The sequence below is a fragment of the Ochotona curzoniae genome, unplaced genomic scaffold (assembly GCF_017591425.1).
Source record: "Ochotona curzoniae isolate NIBS_2020 unplaced genomic scaffold, NIBS_Ocur_1.0 contig_2404, whole genome shotgun sequence".
Classification (NCBI taxonomy): domain Eukaryota; kingdom Metazoa; phylum Chordata; class Mammalia; order Lagomorpha; family Ochotonidae; genus Ochotona; species Ochotona curzoniae.
The window spans coordinates 3,902,989-3,921,670 of NW_024465451.1; the positions used below are offsets into that span (position 1 = coordinate 3,902,989).

An 18,682-nucleotide genomic window follows, 5' to 3' on the forward strand; every position below is an offset into this window, starting at 1 on the left:
AATGGGACTGGGGGCTCTGACAGAGCAGGACAGCCAACTCAGCTCTGCCCCTGCCTTAATTGGTGGCCACAGATTTCATGCTGGACATATCAGTTGCCAGAGCCGTAAAGTGGGCACTTTGGAAGGCGTTTCCCAGGGTTGCCATGAGCACAGGCTCATGCATTCCCTTTCCATCACACATGTGCCAAGCAACTTTACAGATGAGGGACAGCAACATGGAAGCAACAGCATGATGTGGCCTCTGATCCCAAGGAACCAGCTCTGCAGAGCCATGGGAGAGCAGGCAAGGAAGCAGGTGCTGAGGACAGTGGGCTGTGCGGAGCTAGAGCCCACACACGGAGGCATGGCGTCCACCCTCCATCATGCATTCAGTAGGGCAGGGAGAACAGCAGGATTTCTGACTATATTCCAAGGTCCAGGTTTTCCCGGGTTGGTGACAGGGTGGGGGGCTCCATGAATCCACTCAGGGTCAAGGCAAAATCCTCCCTGTGCAGAGCTGCTTTGGGGAGGACCCACTGCCCTCCTAGACATGGAAATCTGCACAAGGAACTTAGGCAGTGGTCAGGAAAGCTGCAAAGTGGAGCTCCACAGGACAGGATGGCAGGGTAGCGTCATGAAGCTGAGGAGGAAGGCCCCACACAGGACAGAGCCCTGGAGAGGCTGAGGCTGAGGAAGATGAAGCTACAAAGGCATTGATCAAGCTCAACTGTGGCAGCCCTGGTGCTTTGCAGCTGGCCCTGCCTGGCTGGGGCCCTGGCTCACTGCTTTACAGCTGGCCCTGCACAAGGAGCACAGCCGGTTCCTCCCTCGGTTCTTGGGCCTGGGCTTGCTGTTGGCTTCAGAGTTCCCACTGGCTGGCACTTATCAGATCCCTGCCCTGTGGCTCTCGGGTAGCAGTGACTCTGGGGTTGCTGCCCCAGGGCCTAGAATTAGAGCTTCCAGCGGAAAGACCACTGGTAGTAGGGACAGCTCCTAGACTATAGTTGCTTTACTGTTTATTGGCAACTCTTCAAAGTATCATGGCAGGATGAGGGATCCTCTCTTTCTGATTTTTAAAATTTTTAATTTATTGGAAAGGCAAAGAAGGGAAAGTGGTTAAGCTGAGATGGAGGGAAGGAGACAAAGAGACAAACCTCCCATGGACTGGTCCACTCTCCAAATGCCCACAGTGGTTGGGGTTGGGCAGTGACCAGGCTAAGGCCAAAGCTTAAAGGAGCCTGGTCCAGGTCTCCTGCATGGGTGACAGAGACCCAACTACTTAAGCCCCATATTCCTTCTGGGGTCTCCATGAGCAAGAAATTGGAACTGGAGTAGAGTTCCTGGGCACTAGGATATGGGAGGGTATGGGAGTCTTAATTGGTTTCGTAACCTCTAGGTCCACTGCCTGGAAAGTGAGGGTTAGCTTTATGTTAGTAAACTTGGCCAATATATAGTACCCAGCTCTTTGGCCAGACATTATCCTAGATGTAGCTGAGAAGGTATATTTTAGAGTTCATGTTTAGGGTAGGAGAGTATAAGAGCAGCACACTACCCTCCACAGTGTGAGTGGAACTCATGCGATGAGTTGATGATACAAACAGGCTGACTTCCAGGGAAGCATAAAGAGCTCTGTGGGCAGAGCAGCTTCAGTATGGAACTAGAGCTGCAGGGTAGTTCTCCAACCTGCTGGCCTTGGGTGGCAGAGAGAGGACATGCCATGTTTATAGATGATACCTGCGGGTCCTGCTGGGGAGTCCAGACTCAACCTGGGCTGCCAAGGGGAGAAGAATGAGGCATTGCTTAGAGGAAAGCTGGGTGCTAATGGAATGTGAACATGGACACAGGGACAACACTGGCTCTGAATTTTCTCAGGGCAGAGAAAACAACCCATTTGATTTGTGTTCACCCACAACACCTACCACATAATATACAACAGGTGTTAAAGGAATGTTTTCTAAGCAAGGTCCTAAAGCTGAGGAAGTAGGGAAGTGTGAAAAGCAGCATAAGCTCACCACAGGGATATAAGGGATGGTGATCCATGGGTGGAATCCTGCAGATTCTGCTATTAAGGTGGGAGGGAAGAAAGCAAGACAGACGCAGGCAGGACAGGAGTGTGTTGGGAAAGCAGGAAGTGGGAGGGAGCTCTTGTCTGATGGCTTCTGTCATCCTTCTAAGCATCTATGGTTGGTAAGATTACCCGAGGCTTGTTGGGATTAGCACACATTGTCTCGTATAATTCTTACAAGCCCATGAGGTAAGCATCAACTTGAGCCCCATAGGAAGAGAGACTTCCCGGGAAATCACTCCAGTTCACACTCCAGTTAAGTGGCTCATCTGAGTTCCGTACCTCGGGCTCCTGTTTCCTTCACATATCTGCTGAGAAGTGGAGTATAGGTGGTGGAGAATGGACCTTCCAGAAAGCTGAGACTGTGTAACAGTAGACAGGAGGGCTAGCTGAGTAAAAGTAGAGGGAGCTGAGGGTTCCTGGGGGTTCAGCTGACACCAAAGATCTTGAACTCACATGTGACAGCAGCTAACAGTGCCTTGCTCAGTGTGGACACTTAGACATATCTGTTCTTTTTACTCTTTCCTGTCTCCTCCAGACCCTGTGAATCTCTGTACTCTAGGGCTTGGTAGAATAGACCAGGATTCTGTAACCAGACAGGATGACAGCATCACCACCACTATTATCATCATCATAGTAACAGCTACAACAGCAGTGGCAGCTGCTCCTTTCCCTCTGTCTCAGGCGCTGTTCGAGCTGCCCTAAGTTACTACATCTTCACAGTAGCCACTGAGGTACCTGCTGCTCATGGGTGAGGAGACAGTCAGGAAGCTGACCCATCTACAGTTAGATAGCAACTCAATATCTGTGGGTGGAACTGGCAAATGAGGCCCACGCTGAGTACCCACTGGCTTTGCCACACTGTGTTTTCATATGGCCCAGGATCAGCCACTGGGTGCAATGATTAAGACACCACATAGGCAACCAGCATCGCATATTGGAGTGCCTGGGGTTGATTCCCGGTTCTGCTCCTCATTCCAGCTTCCTACTAATGCACCCTGGGGGAGTGAGCAGATGATACCTCAAGGAGTTAAGTCCCCACAGCCTCTGTGGGATAAATGAGAAGTGGATTGAGTTTTGGCTTGTGGCTTTGGCTGGGCACAGCTCCAGTCATTGCAGATATCTGGGGCAGTGAAGTAGCAGATGGAAGACTTCTGCGGCTGCTTTCCAAACAGATAAAATGATGCAAGAATGAAAATAATATGGCCCAGGTCTAACTTGGAATGTCCTTAGGTCAGGCAGACATTCTCCATCCAGATCCTAATGCTTGCTATTACATAGAGTCTAAATCTCTTCTCTCTGTCTCTCTGTCTCTCTGTCTCTGTCTCTGTCTCTCTCTCTCACACACACACGCCAATTTTCTGAGAGGGCTTGCGTTTACATGTTCTGGATGAAAATGAATGAATGCTGTTTGCATCTATCTGAAAGGGAGACTGAACATGGAAAAGTCTCGATTTCTGTCCATCTAACTTAAGAATTCGCTCGTATGTATTTGGCGTGGGGTTTGACCTAGGGGTTAACCTACTGGCTTGGCAGTCTACAGCCTATGTTGGAGTGCCTGGGTCTGAGTGCCAGCTCCATTGCTGATCCCAGTTCCCTGCTAATGCACACTCTGGGAGGCAGCAGGGAATGGGTCCATGTTCCCGACACCCATGTGAAAGACCTGGATTGAATTCCCACTCTCTGACTCAGACCCAGTTTAATCTTAGCCATCATGAGCATTTCTAAAGAGAATGAAGCGGTGGATGAAAGCTCTGTCTGTCTCTGTTTCTCAGAGTAAATAGATAAGTTCACTAAAAGATACATTTTCATATCTGCTTTACTGAGTAAGTCTCAGCTTACGGTTCTAACCCCTAGGTGAAAAGCCAGATGAAGACGAGTTTAGACAAGAATTCTGCTTTTCAAAATTAAGAACAAAAGATCTGCACTTTGCATAAAGGCTCACTTTGGGGAACTGTAAAAGCTCATGATTTTTCCAAATTACTTCCGAGAATAATAGGAATCCCCTAAATTTAAAGCAAGAAGAACAAATGGAAGGAGAGAGAGTTCAGGCCTGCAGCATAAATCAAAGGCAGAGAACATTAAACGCTGTAAATTATGTAAGAGAAATAAATACCAAACCCAGGCAGAGCTATTCCTCATGCCTCTATTACCAGCTGATTGGAGGGCGAGGCTGAATGGAAAAGATAAGGGATGACCTGATGAAGGACCCGATGCCAGGGAACGGCACTTCACGTCCTCCATGAACACAGGCTGAGGAAGAGTCCTGCTGTGTCAGTCTGACCAAGGAAAGGGGCGTGGGAATGTGCGTCTCCCCTGCTGCCAGGAGAGAAACAGGCAGGAATACAAGTGAAGACAGGCCAACGCAGCGTTCAGCGAGACAGCAAGAGAAACCCAAACCTTCCTCACCAAACTCAAGAAAAGACGTCTGCTAAAAAACCTAACGACAAAACCAAAATAAATTCAGGCCAACAGCCAAGGGGATTAAATTAAGGAAGGAATTAAATACCATGTGAGAGGAATTGTCATAATGACAGAATACTCCAGTTAATCATCAGAAAGCTTCAAAATGAGGAGGGAATCTCAGTCTGGATCCACCCACAGCTACTCTGAGAGAACAGAGAAAAAAAAATGAAAACGTTTCAGCTGATTAAAATCCTCCCACCACCAACAAATGAATGAAGCATAAGAAAACTTCAGCAGTGTTCTAATATGAATTAACTATTCTCAAGGACATTAGCAGATGTGAAAAATAACCTTGATAATTGCAAAGAAAAAAAAAAGAAACAAAAGAAAAAAAGGATCACTTATTACATGCAGGAAAGGAATAAGAGATGACAAAATCATTTCAGAGAGGAACACTGGAGTGTAAAGTCCCAGGGGAGATCATTTTCAGACAATAATTTAATAAACAGTATTGGGTCAGGGAAGCAACTGATGGAATGAACATGAGATCAAATAGGAAGTAAAAATGATGAATGAGCAAGAAGCTGAGCTACAAGGCAGGTGGCGCTCTAACCTATATACAACTGGAGATGACCGAGAAGGAAAAACAGCAGTTGTCCAGACCTGGTATTTAAGACTATATTCAAAGAAAATATTTTAGAAATAAAAGCAGATCTGCATCTATGCAATTGAAAACCCACAGAACACCTGGGACGATTGTCTTAGAAGAGTCAACTTTGAGGTATATTCTAGTAAACAGAACAGACTAGAAGGCTAAACAGGAAAAATCAGCACCCCTAGCAAAATCAAGAAAGAACCTATAAGAAAAATAGATTAAATGACATGATCATTCCCAAAGTTGAACGCATACACATGGGATTGAAGGGAGTTCCCACGAGTAGGGAAGAGAGAGTTGGTCCAGGTGAAGAGTTGCTAGAGATGCCATGGATAGTAGGGTGATTGTAGTTCAAAATACTGCACTACACACAAGAGAGTGCATTGCTGTCACTATCTATACACACAAAGGGAACTCTGAAAGGACATGGATATGCTCACTTGCTTGACCTTAAGAATCATCTTACACGTCTAGCAAAACAGCATGTTGTCCTTCTTAAACATATACAGTAAAAAATGAAGGCACAAGAGAGAAAAAGAGTATGATGCAAAGTTAACTATTAATGGAGAAGCGTTTTTAAGAAAGTCATTTATGTGACAAGCAATGTTAGAGCCAGCTTAGCTGTCCTTCAAGCTTCATGGTACAGAAAAGCAGCTTTCATTAGCATGAGCATGGGCAGTATTACCAAAGGATGCCGACTGAGGGAGGCACTGGAGACAGATTCTGCCCATACCAGCAGAACAAGTTCAGACCATTGATGAGCTTTTCATACATTTAACTGTAGAGCTAGGAGTAAAATAAAAGTGAGGGTAATGGGTAGGAGTTTACATAAATCAACAGAAATTGTATGTTATGACAAAGTAGAAATAATGTAAAGTAAAATGGGGGAGAAGGAGAGTAAAAAAGAGGACAGAATAAATATGTTGACTGTAGAACAGTTGAAATGTGAAAACCAAAGATATTTTGAAAAATCGGTCAATTAGACGCAGGCACAGGGCACAGTGGTAAAGCCACCACTTGGGATGCCTGCGTCCCATATTGGAGTGCCTGGTTTGAGCCCTGGTTCTTATACTTCATTCTAACATCATGCTAATACACACCCTGAGGGGCAGCATGAGTACCTGAATTTCTGCCAGCCACCTGGAAAACCTGGAGTGAATTCTGGGCTCCTGGCTCTGGCCTACCTAGTCCTGGCTGTTGGCATGCATTTAGGGAGTAAACAAGTGGATGGAAGATGTTGCTTTTTTCCTTTTTTCCTGCTTTTTAAGGAAAATGAAAACAAATAGCAACTAAATATCAACAAACTAACCAACAAAATAAAGGAGGGCTAATGGCACTAAAACATTACCAGAACAAAAATAAATGAAAGAATGGAGGTACAAACTTTCCTAAATGCCCAAATAAATGAAAAAATAATGAACAAATCACAAAGAAAACACATTATACAAAGATATACCATAAAACAACATTTTACATCTAAAAATTAAGTGGTGGGCTTAAGAGGAGACACAATAAATATTTCAATATATGTGCATGAATTTAACCAACCTACTAAAAGATCTTCAAAAGGCTCATGAGGCAAGGCCAAATCTAATCTTAAGAGATTCAGATCAGCTAAAATAAATGGATCGTGAAAGGTATGCCTGGATGAAGGATGGAAGGCACTGTAAGCCCAAGCCAAGCAAAGCCACATTCAAGGTAAAAAATGCTAAAGGCAAAGACATCTTACAAAGGCTGAAAATCACAACTAACAATGGAGACTTAGGCGCTATGAGTTCCTATGTAAGAAATAACACAGCAGTGGTTCTCTTGTAGCAGAAACAATGGGAAATGCACGGAAAAAGAGATACACATTCATAATAGGAAACATTAAACATGCGTTTCAGAACAAAATAGGTCAACTGGACACAAAAATAAGTAAAAATGGAAAGGACTAAAAGGCATCATTAATCAGATCTATCATGAATATTCAGGGGAGGTTAGCTGTCATGCCTTTCTTCTCAAGTGCACACACAGCATTCATCACCATTGATGAATCACACACAAAGCATCACTAAATCCCATGAATTCGAAACACAAAAGAAGGCCATTAGAAATTAAAAATAAAGTAAAAACAAAAAGGCCCTTCTACCTAGAAATTTAAAACAAAATTCTCGATTAAAAATCTTCTGGGTGAAAAGGGACATTAATAGGAATATTGCTGAATTTCTAATAAACAATAAATACTCATTACTGGAATCTATGAGCTACTATTTAAGCAGTGATCAGAAGAAAGGTGATGGCCTTCCATACTTTTATCTATTAAAATCAACACAAATGCAAGAGTGAGAATTAATGAATTCAATCCTCAACTCAAGAGCTAGAAAATGAACAAAAAAGTCATCTGAAAGCAATCACATGGAGGAAATAATAGAAGTAAAATCCGCAATTCATGATGCAGAGAACTCAAAATAACAGATGGACTGGGTTAAGTCTTTGAACATAATGACCAGCTAGCTCTAGGTAATCTCTAGCTAACCAGATCACGAGGCTTGGAGAGTTGCTGCTGAACTGAGCCCCGCGGTAGGGAGGGTGGGTGACATACTTACGCACACAGAAAGGGGTCTTGCCCGACCAATGGTGATCCTGCTGGCAGATGCGCACAGACATGCCGATGAGGCGGAAGCCGGCGTTGCACTGGTAGACCACGCTGCCCCGGTAGTTGTAGTTCTCACCGTTGATGTGTCCGTTGACAATGGGATCAGGAGTCCCACAGTGTCCAGCTTTGGGGAAGCACAGGGAGAGAGAGAAAAAAATCAAAGAGCAGCTTACAGAAGACAAGGCTGAGCTTGGTTAGGGTGAGGAGAGCCAGGGCACAAAGACTTGTTGTCTAACCATGCACTGCTTTCCCCACCGCCTTCTGAGAGTAGCTCTCCAAGAGTGACTTCCAGAAACCTGGAAACGGCTGGAAGAATGAACTACTGAACTGCGACATGGAGGATGCTGTGGTCTACACCCCAGCAGCCTGAGCCTGGCTGTGTTCGGAAATAATGCATCAAAACAAGCAATACCACTCTTCCTTTTTGGGAGGCACCTGGGTGAGCTACTTTGATTAAATTGGGGTTGGGTTGAGTGTATTTCTGGCATTTCTGCAAGCTTCCTTGGGCTCAATATGGAAATAGTTTGTGACTGTGTCCTTGTAGGGGGCTTTGAACAGATCACTCCATCTGTCTTGTTAGCTTTGTGTGGCTGGGATCCTCTTTTGGACTTGAGTGACCCTGTTGGGTCCTTCTTAGGGAAGAGACCTGTGCAGTGAGGCTCAGCCAGAGACAGGATCAGCTGCAGAACAAAGGGTAACTTTCTCCTTTGGAAGGCAGAACATGTATAAGCTTCTGTCATTTGCTCAACAGAGATGTGTAAAGTGGCTAACTTGTGCTAGACAGGTGTTTCAGGGAGCTACAGTGATGTGTCTCTGTAAATTGTCTGGTGGTGGAGATTGGGTCATGTCTCTTATGGAAGGCTTAAATAACAAGGGGAGCCTTTCTGATCAGAATAAAAACCCCTCTAAGTCTTGTCTCATCAGATAGAAACCTTTCTTAATTCTCTGGGATGCTCTGAAAGAAGCTACATCAGGCTCTTATTAATTTATTTAGAGGCAGATTGGGTTCCACCTATTAGATTACTCCTCAAACACCTGGGAGCTGGCCAGCTCAACCCAAGTCTCTTATGTGGGTGCAGGGAGTCAATTACTCAAACCATCAGCTGCAGATTCCCAGCTGAAAATTGAAAGGGAATACGGAACCAAGACTCAACCCCAGGCACTCTGATACAGGATGTGGGCATCCTAACAGGTGCACTAAGCACTTGCCCCTGGTTCAGGGTTTTGGTCATGGCAGAGGATGGTTAGCTGGTGGTTGGATTCAGTGTTTTAAGAAAGTACGTCAATGACATGCCCCAAGGCTGACCCCAGCTATGGAGAGAGCGAACTTGTCCTGGGGAGGCCACTTACCAAGGCAGCGGACCTCAGAGCCACTCCACAGCCCGTTGGCCATGCACTCCCGCACCCTGGAGCCCACCAGTGTGTACCCAGAATTGCAGGAGAAGATGGCTGTCGCTCCATAGATGGACAGCGTCCCAATGCGGTGCCCACTGGGTGGGATGGGCAGCTCACCGCAGGAGATGACTGCAATGACCAGAAACATGTAGTGAGAAGTTTAGTAACGAAAATGATGAAAGCAAGGACTGCTTCACCCCACCCTGTGGGAACTCAGGACCCGAGTGTGTGTGGTGATGCTGATGGGCAGGAGGATGCCTCAGCTGTAGGTATCCAGAGCTGCCAAGAAGCTCAGCTGAAGCTCAGGCTCACACCAACTTTGGGGAGGCAGCCTGGGTAAGTGTATTTTAAAACATTAAAACATTCCTTGGGTGGTTCGGGGTGTGCCTGGGCAGAAAGAGATGCAGCTCTGTAGGGTGCTCCCTGGTGCCCAGGGAAGACACTGCCCATTGCTGCTGGGCCCAGAGGCGGCCTTATGCTCCCAGCTCTACTGGTAGCCTCTGGCTAACGGAGGAGCTGTGGCCTCTTTGCCAAGGCTGTAGGGAAACGGTAGCAGCTGCCCCGGAGTGAGGCTGCTCCAGGGCTGTGAGGCCTCCTCGTCATACGCATGGTTCCATCCCACTGTGGAGGTCACATCACTATACACAGACGCTGAGTGCAGGATCAGAGGTGTAGAGAGATCACGCTTCCTCCTGGACTCACTGTCCCCCTGCACATCAACAAGTTATTTCTTCCACCCCTGGACAATTCACCTCCTCTAAGGTAGCCTTATGGATTGCACAGGTGCAAGAGGTGGACTCTACTGTGAGTCAGCCAGAACTGCCCAGAGGGGTGAAAGGACCTATTCAGATCTGAGAAGCAAGCCTTGGTCATTAGCCCTCTTCAGTGCATTGGTGGAGGAGCCCTCCCACCTAAGAATGTTTCCTGCCCAGGACACCATGCATCCAATCACAGGGCAGCATGCAGGTGTACAAGTGCCTCTACTCCCATCTGCAACAATTCTGAAGAGCAAGCCCAGATGCAGAGGAACCTGGGTGTTCACTGAAGCTTCCATTGATACTGCCCAGTGGACTCTACACTCCTTACAGGCAGGAACTACAACCTTCTGTCTTCAAAACCTGCATTACTTGGTAAATAGTAGGGACCTAATGAACGCTGAATAAATGCATCTGCGGATGGTTGGCTGAATACGGCTGTTCATAAGATGCCAAAAGACTAACAAGTCCTTCAGAGGAGCAGATGGACATTTCCCCAGTTCTTGATTCCAGAGCAGTGTCCAGACAGAGGAATATGGCACTCCCTGGTGATCCTAACAGCTCAAGAAGGAGACTGCTATGCTAAACATGTCTACCCCCCACTGCTGGGCTTACTTTGACAGGTGGGCATCGAGTCTCCAAGGCTCCATCTGCCATTGGCCTGGCAGCGGATGACCCTCTGACCCGTGTAGTAGTAGCCAGGGTCACAGATGAGCATCAGCTGGGCCTGGAACTGGTACTGCGTCTCAAAGATGAGCCTCCACCGGCCATGTTCCACGCTGATGCTGCTGACATCTGGACAGGTCACAGCTGGAGAAGCAAGGACAGGGGCAAGACTTATCATTCACCAAGGAGGACGCTGCCAGAGTCCAGCAGAGGGGACTGGGAGGTCTTAATGCCGTCATGACGAGTCCAAGATTCAGTCCCACGCATGTTTGGTAAATGAATGAAGAAGGTTGGGTAGGGGGAGGCAGGAAATTTGGGGAGAGGAAGCAGATCTGCCAAAATTACTCAGTCATGGTGTCTAGTGTGTGAGACTGCTGCGATGTTTCCTTTGGCCTGACAGTCTGTTACAAGGAAAACTAGAGATCTGGCTTTTTTTTTTTTTAATGTAAAGTGTCCCAATTTAAAAATGTTGGGAAGTTATTCAAAGCATTTTATAAAGCACAGTGTAGGTTAGACAGAGCAAAATAAAACTAAACCTTGTATCTTTGGATTGGGCGTGACCTCACAGGTGGCCAGCCTGTTGTCATTTCAGAGTTGTGGTCAGTGACATACATGCATACTTTCCGGCAGTCTCTCCATGGTAAATGCAGTAGACCAGGTCTTTCCTAAATTCTGGGTATCTTGTGAAAACATCTCAGGGCAAAATGATCTATCAATGCCTTGAGAGGTGAAGGAGACCATGGGGAATTGGAGTGCCTTCAAAGGCCGAGAACTCTGAGGTCACCCACCCCCATTTGGGATCTACCACATGGGATGGAAGAAGCCCAAATCCTGCCTTGCAGGATCCATGGTCATCGGAACAACAACCAGGAGCCCTGAGCGGTCCGCAGAAACAGAAGAACAGTAAACTTCCTTTGGGACTCAGGAGAGGAGCTTTCTTTAGTCCTAGCCTGGTTCCGACTTTGGGTCCCCACCCTCTCTCGTAATGACCATCAGGATCGCTCCAGAAACCCCTCAAAACAAACAAACAAACAAACAAACAATCTAGAATAAACAGACAGAGAACAACAAGGAAGGCTTAGAATCAGGAAACGGTCAGTGGGGATGCACTTATAACTCACTGGGTGCGACACAAAGATTAGTTACTCCTCACTAAGGTATTGAAGATTTCTCTGCACATCCCTCCTAAAACTGTTCACCTAAACTGTTGACATATGCCTTGTTAGAGGTATAGAGCTAGACTACCCGAAAAGCAGCCAGGTTCAGCAAAATCATGTTTCAACGCTATAAACTGCTAAATACTAAAATTAAAATAGACATGAGGCAGCTGAATAGTAATCTATAGCCATTCTAAGGTGCATAGAAATCAGTTTATATAAACTAATAAGTAAAATGTCAATGTAGAAATCACAGGACGTGTTCAGAACTTGCATTCTTTTTTTTTTTTTTCTCTTTTAACATATTGGTTACTCATGTCAACTAATTCCATAATGTTATAAATTGTTACTGCTGTAATGTCGGGGCTTTTAATTGATCGGGATGATACTCTGCCGGCTCTACCTTCAGACCAGAGATGGTCTCCCCAAGAAACCGTTGAACTTATCTGGACAATAAGATGCTGGACTTTATGCTTGGTAGATACTTGCAATGAAAAAATCTCAACTGAATTTGAGCTGTGGTAATGCAACAAGGTGGAGGAATCCACCATGGGGAGGGGCTGGGGAGGGTTTGGGGGAATCCCAGAGCCTATGAAATTGTGTCACATAATGCAATGTGATCAATAAAAAATAATAAAATAAAATAGGAAAAAAATGCATTGAGAGTAACTTCAGATGGTAACAGCCAGAAATGGCACTGCTTGAATCCCCCAACCTTCAGGTGCATACTTTTTCTCATCACTGGACTTCAAGATCATTCTTTAACAGAAGGTAATCTTTCCAGCAGCTTACCCAGCCCCTGCTTAACCAGCCTCCACTGCCCCAGGACTCACGGACACACGATGGGGGAACATTGTGGTTGCTCCATCGGCCTGTGTCCAGACACTCTGTGGTGGCCTCAGCACCAGCCTGGAGATGGTAACCTTCATTGCAGCTGTACACAGCCTTGGTCCCCACCGTGTACTCCTTGCCAAACACCATTCCATTCTTGGGGGCTTCAGGAAGACCACAGGACAGAGCTGGAGAGGAGAAAAAGATGCTGTGAGCATTTCTGGTTCAAGAGAACCCCAACATATTTTCATCATTTCTCTCCCCAGACAACCCTCAGAAGATGATAGTAAAAACAAATAAAAGCAAAAGGTCTCATAATAAAAAAAGCAATGGAAGGATCGTCTTCAGAGGCAATTGGTTTAAAGTGTGGCAAATGGGATGAAAGTCAAAGTGTGTTGATGGATTAGAAAAAGCAGAGAAAGTGCAGCCCATGGCAGGGTGAGACCAATTCTTCCTACTGTCCCACAAATGCAGTGTGAAGGCAGCTGGCACTTTCTCTGTAGGAATGGAATCGGTGTTATTTCCCAGCGAAGGGGAGAAAAAAAGAACTTCCTCAAAGGAGTAAAGGCTGCAAGGTGGGTATATACATCCCAGAGCAAAGTCCTCCTGATTCTAAAAGTTACCCATCTCTATCGCATCCTCAGTTCAACAACTCGACAACTCAGGATCTTGAGGGTAAGTACATCTGCACACAATGACAACAGAGGCCACCCACATCAGCTTCCTGGAAAAAAATCAACTTGATTATCTGAGAGAGAAAGTAGAAAGAAGAGGGAGAAGGAGGAGGAGGAGGTAGCGTAGAAGCCAGACCCAGCAACACAATCCAGGTCTTCTATGGGAGTGGTGAAAACCGTGTCATTTCACCCATCACCACTGCTCCCCTGGGTCTGCGATAGGAGGAAGCATGGGCTGGGACAGTACCTCAGGTATGCCAGTGTTGGACATGGCATCCTAGCCAGCAGGTTGAATTCCTGTCTCACCTTTACCTCTTAAATATGAGTGTAACTTCACCTGTCAGGATCTGTAGACACATGAGGAAAGCCAGCAGTGTAGGTGAGATGAACACAGACAAGAATAAAAATCAGGAAGCAACGTTCCGTTGGGAATCAGAGCTAATTCAGGAAGTAAGATACATCATCTTTAACCTTCTGGTCAGAAATACCTTGAGAAAGTTAAGGTTACATTTGATACTCATAAAACGAGAACAGAGTTCATTGAGAAAAGAACAATAAAAAGAACAATAAAAGCTATGATAGCTAAAATAAGCATTAAGTAGAAGGGTTAATGATTGTATATTAAGGAAATCTCTTATAATTTAGACAATCTTCTCCCCCACCAAACTGAAACTAAGAATAAAGCACTTGAAACAGTGGATAAAAATAGAAGTACAATACAACTGTCCAGAGCTCCAGAAAAAGTCTACGGGTTGGAATTGTCTTAAAAAGGTTCCTCAGAGCTGACAGACACACACGCGTACATTTAGACTGAAAGGGAGCTAAAAGGATGTCAAGAGAACCAGTCCTGTATACATCATCACAGAACCTCAGGAATCCAAAGACATATGCAGGCAATCCCAGGATCCAAAAGAGAGTGAGAGGAGAGAGAGAGAGAGAGAGAGAGAGAGAGAGAGAGAGAGAGAGAGAGAGAGAGAGAGAATGACATAACCATGAAGTCATGAGACTCAGAGGGGCATCAGACTTGTCACAGAGCCTTCAAATACTGGAAGGAAATGGTTTCCAACCTAATGTTTCCTATTCAGTCCTCCAAGCATGTGTTCTGCACATTTTTCGGCTATAGAGACAGAGAAAATTTGAGGAATTCACATATATTCTATCAAAGAGGAAGGATGCCAAGAAAGTAAGACATGCATGGGATATTTAAAAAAAAAATTATAGTACTGGGGCCAGCATGATGGTACAGTGGGTAAGGCTGCCTGCCACCTCTGATGCTAGCACTTCATATGGACATTGGTTTGAGTCCTGGCTGCTCCATTTCTAATGCAGCTCCCTGCATCCACAGTAGGAAAACAGTGGAAGATGGGCAAAGAGCTTGGGCCCCTGCACTCATGTGCAGGGAGACACAGAAGAAGCTTCTGGCTCCTGGCTTTGGTTTGGTCCCTTCCTGGTCTTTGGAGCCACTGGGGAGTAAAACAGTGATAGAAGCTCTCTCTCCTTGTCTAACGTTGCCTTTTAAATACATAAGTAACTTTTTAAAAAATGACAAGAATATAATGCAATCTTGAGTGAAACACGTGCAGAGCAGACTATGCAGTCTTTCAAAGAAATCAGTGGTCACCGGTCACTGTTTTCAGATGGTCTAGAAGCCGCAGGACAGAAGTGCCCACTGTGGCCCCCATCCTCACTGTGATAACTACTCTAGACCTCAGACTTCCTCCATTCTCAACCACAATGAGCAGAGGAAACTCTTACTGATAAGGGTTAATCATGAAGCTTGATGCTACTAGAATTTCCAGTTCTGAGAAGAGGCATCAGACTGAGATCCTATGATAGGAGATTGTCTAGAGGGAGAGAGGTTGGGATGCCAAGATGAATTACAGATTCAAAGGCTGCACAGAAATGAAAAGAGGAACACAGAGCAATAAGGAACTGAAGAATGTCTACATGTGAGGATTTCCTAAAGCTCATCCGTCCAAGACCTTCAGCTCCTTCAGCAGTACTAGACTAGCCAACAATCACGTCCCATTGTCTAGTGTTCCTGGCAGGAAATACTTTGATCCCTACTGGGGTCTTGCACAGAGTCGAAGCAGATAAAGGCAGTGGGCAGCAGGTTCTTCTCACTGCCCTGGTCAGGCCCTGCCCTTGTGGATAACTGAACAGACAGGGATAATAGCCCAGCCTGAGATTGAGAGCTTGAGTCTCATGACATGGTCACTCAGAGCCAGAGCGGAGAGGGATGCTGACCGAGGATGGAAAGAAGATGCAAGCCCAAAGCATTTGTAGCCTGTGGTGAGTGAAAGAGAGAGAAAAAGAGAGAGAGATGATGGGTGAGAGAATGGGGCTGGAGGAGGAGAGAGAAGGCCTAAAATCTCTAGTGAAGAGTCAGCCATGGTTTTTGGAAATCCCAGACAATTGGGAGAATGCCAGGTCCTCCTGGCCCTCAGTCACATGGGAAACATCTGGGGGAGCTCCACACACTGCACTGGGAGGGTCACAATCTCCACAGAGCCTTCCAGCTATGAGCATAGGTGTGTGTGGTGGGCTTTGGGACCAGCGTTCCGGAGAGTGCAGGCAGAAGTGCTGACGGGGAGGGCACTGGGGAGGTGCAGGGTGGGAATGAGAGAGACCCAGGGCAGCAAGGGGGTGAGTGGACAGGAGCCCAGGGGGTTTGCATGGGTGGTGATTTCAAGGTCACAGAAGAAAGGCTTGGTAGCTTTCACGGAAACTCTGGAAGACACACAGTGCAGGTTGATGCAGCCAGAGGTGTTTGCCATTTGGGAACAAGTCGGTTCTATGGAATCTCTGCTTGGAGCTCACACTAGAATATGAGTAACACTATTTTTGTCCATTGAGAAACGCAGGCAAGGTTCGGTATTACACAGATCTTCATCACATCAGAAAGCGGAGCCAGGTAAATCGCAACAGCAACACCATTTCCTGTCGTTGTCTATACACTTGGCTGATTGAACACTGAGATAAACACTTCTACCTGCCTCTGGTGGACAGATGCACAAGAACCAACTTTCTGCAGAGCAGTAACAATCAGTGGAAAATGTAGCATCTGCTATGACTCAGCAAGGGTTCTGCTGGACATTTATTTTAGGCAATTACAGATGACCATAAAGGTGGACTAACATCTATATAAGGTTATAGCAGCAGAAACTAGAAATCCATAAGCCCAATGAAAGAACGCAACTTGAATAAATGAGTTTTTCCTTAATGCTAAGCGCAATGACAAGTACTGAGGAAGCGTATTTAATCCTATGAAAGGAGTTAATGAAATATTAAGAACTTTGCAGACTTGTGATCCTATTTTTTTGACCCATATAAACAATGAGAGAAATGTGCAAATGTTGTGATCTCAGGTGATAGGGTCATAGGTCAATTTTTCAATTTTGCACTATCTATAGCTCGTTTTTAGATTTCGATTCTGAATCTGTATTGTTTTATGGAAAACAATTCCTCATGCATTCTGGAAGGTAATGCATGCATTCCCAGTGTTTCCTCAGCGGACTCAAGTATCCCCTTTAGGGAACAGTCCCTTCCTCTCTGGCTCCTCTCACCATGTGGCTTGTACCCCTGAATCAGAACTTCCTCGCTCTGTCATTAGGCATTTCTGAGCTCATATACCCACTTTCCCACCACCCTGAATAGATACCACTGTGCACATGCCACCCCTGGGGCTTGAAATGCTCAGAGATGATCCACAAAGAAGCCATGCTTGGAGATGACTGGCCCTGGGACAAGAACAAGCTGTGAGTTGGATTAGAGCCGCTGTGTGGACCCCACCCCCACCCCTGCGTTCTGCCTGCTCCTCACCTTGGCAGAGGGGGATGGCTTCACTCCACAGGTGGTAGCCCTGGGGGTGCCGGGTGCAAATGGCCATGCTCTGTCCCACCAGGCGGTAGCCAGTGTTGCAGCCAAAGTGGATGGTGCCTCCGGGCTGAGTGCTGGTCTGGCCCAGGATGAAGCCGTGGAGTGGAGCCCGAGGCAGGCTGCAGTAAGGGGCTGCACACAAGAGGGGTTTCGGGGAACAATTATCTGCCAGGAAGACATAGTCTATCATGCCTACCCCGTCCCTTTCTCCTCCCCGCCACCCTCACCTCTGTCTTCCGGATGCTGTGAAGGAAGGTGTGAGTCAATTAGAGAAGCTAAAACAAAACATGACACAGGCAGATGAAAATCAGCCCCATGAAGGACTCTGTGGTCTGAAGGTAGCATTGGCTATAAGGCCACACTCAGTGCTCAAACTCCTGCAGCTCCTGAGCTTGGAAAATCAACCTCCCTGATGTTGGTTCCAGAAAGCTGTACTCATAGGAGTGTCCTCTCTTTGACCTCACATCCAGGTCTGTGAGTCTGGGTGAGTCAATGAGGTTTGTGTCGCTCCAGGTTCTGTAGCTGGACATTGGGACTGTACCTACCTCACAGGTGTCTGGACATGAGAATGGGTTTGTAACTTGTCCAGCACAGTGCAGGGCACTCAGAACCCAGCTAGCAGCCAGTCAAGCCCTTGCAGTCTGCAGGGAACAGGACCAGAGGATCTGTGACTACCCAGGACCTGGCTTCCCTGCAGGGCCAAGGGCATGGCCTCAGCACCAATCATTTATTGATTTAACAAATCTATCTCAAGTCTGTCATGTGCCAGGTGCTGTTCTATGTGCCAGGGACAGCAGCGAGAGCCCAGCCTTAAGTGCTTGCATTACCAACCTTGCCAGAGTTCTGTGGGGGGAGACTGTGAATTTGGAAAGAGGAAAGCCAAAGGAATACTCAACCCCCTACTTATTCCTGGAGTCCTTGATTGGTTCTCCCAGGCAGACAGAATCAGAGCAGGCCTGGAGTCCAAGGGACTTCTCACCCTCTCCACATTAAGAGCCACTGTGCTTGATGGTTTATTTTTGCTAATATATTTAAAATGAAAATTGTGTACTTATATCATTTTATTTGACAAGTAGAGAGAGATTGATGGATAAAGATCTTTTATTCTCTGACTCATTCCTTAAATGCCCACAGCTGCCAAGGCCAGAGCCAAGAGCAGGGACTACATCTGTTCTCCCACATGCATAAAGGGACTCAAGGACTTGAGTTCTGTTTGCTGTTTCTCAGTGTGTGCGTTAGGAGGACGCTGGATTGCCAGATGTGCCAGGACTCACACAAGGCACTGAGACATGGGTGTGTGAAGTGTTGCCTTAATTCTTGTGCCAAACATGCAGCCTCATTTTTTGAAATGTAAAAAATTACTTATGAGAGAGAGAGTGTTGGCTCGCTCTCTGAATTCCTGAAAAAGATGGAGCCGGGTCAGGTCAAAGTTAGGAGCTGGGAACTCAATCCAGGTCTCCAGCATGAATGGAAGGAACCCAAGTACTTGAGCCACCACTGCTATCTCCCAAGGTCTACAGTAAAATAAACCTGGAGTTGGGAGTTGGAGCTGAAGATCGAACCAAGATTCTTATGTGGGGTG

The 18,682-nt window shown here is 46.2% G+C and overlaps 1 protein-coding gene across 1 annotated transcript in view; it reads right to left on the reverse strand.

The window, feature by feature from the left end:
- CSMD2 (CUB and Sushi multiple domains 2) overlaps nucleotides 1-18,682 on the reverse strand; it is a 580,178-nt gene that overhangs the window by 43,114 nt on the left and 518,382 nt on the right. The window contains exons 49-53 of the mRNA XM_040974400.1: nucleotides 17,044-17,232; nucleotides 12,550-12,735; nucleotides 10,509-10,703; nucleotides 9,094-9,267; nucleotides 7,694-7,867 (exon numbers count right to left, since the gene is read on the reverse strand). Of these exons, the coding sequence (XP_040830334.1) occupies nucleotides 7,694-7,867; nucleotides 9,094-9,267; nucleotides 10,509-10,703; nucleotides 12,550-12,735; nucleotides 17,044-17,232 (918 nt within the window). The remainder of the gene's footprint in view (nucleotides 1-7,693; nucleotides 7,868-9,093; nucleotides 9,268-10,508; nucleotides 10,704-12,549; nucleotides 12,736-17,043; nucleotides 17,233-18,682) is intronic.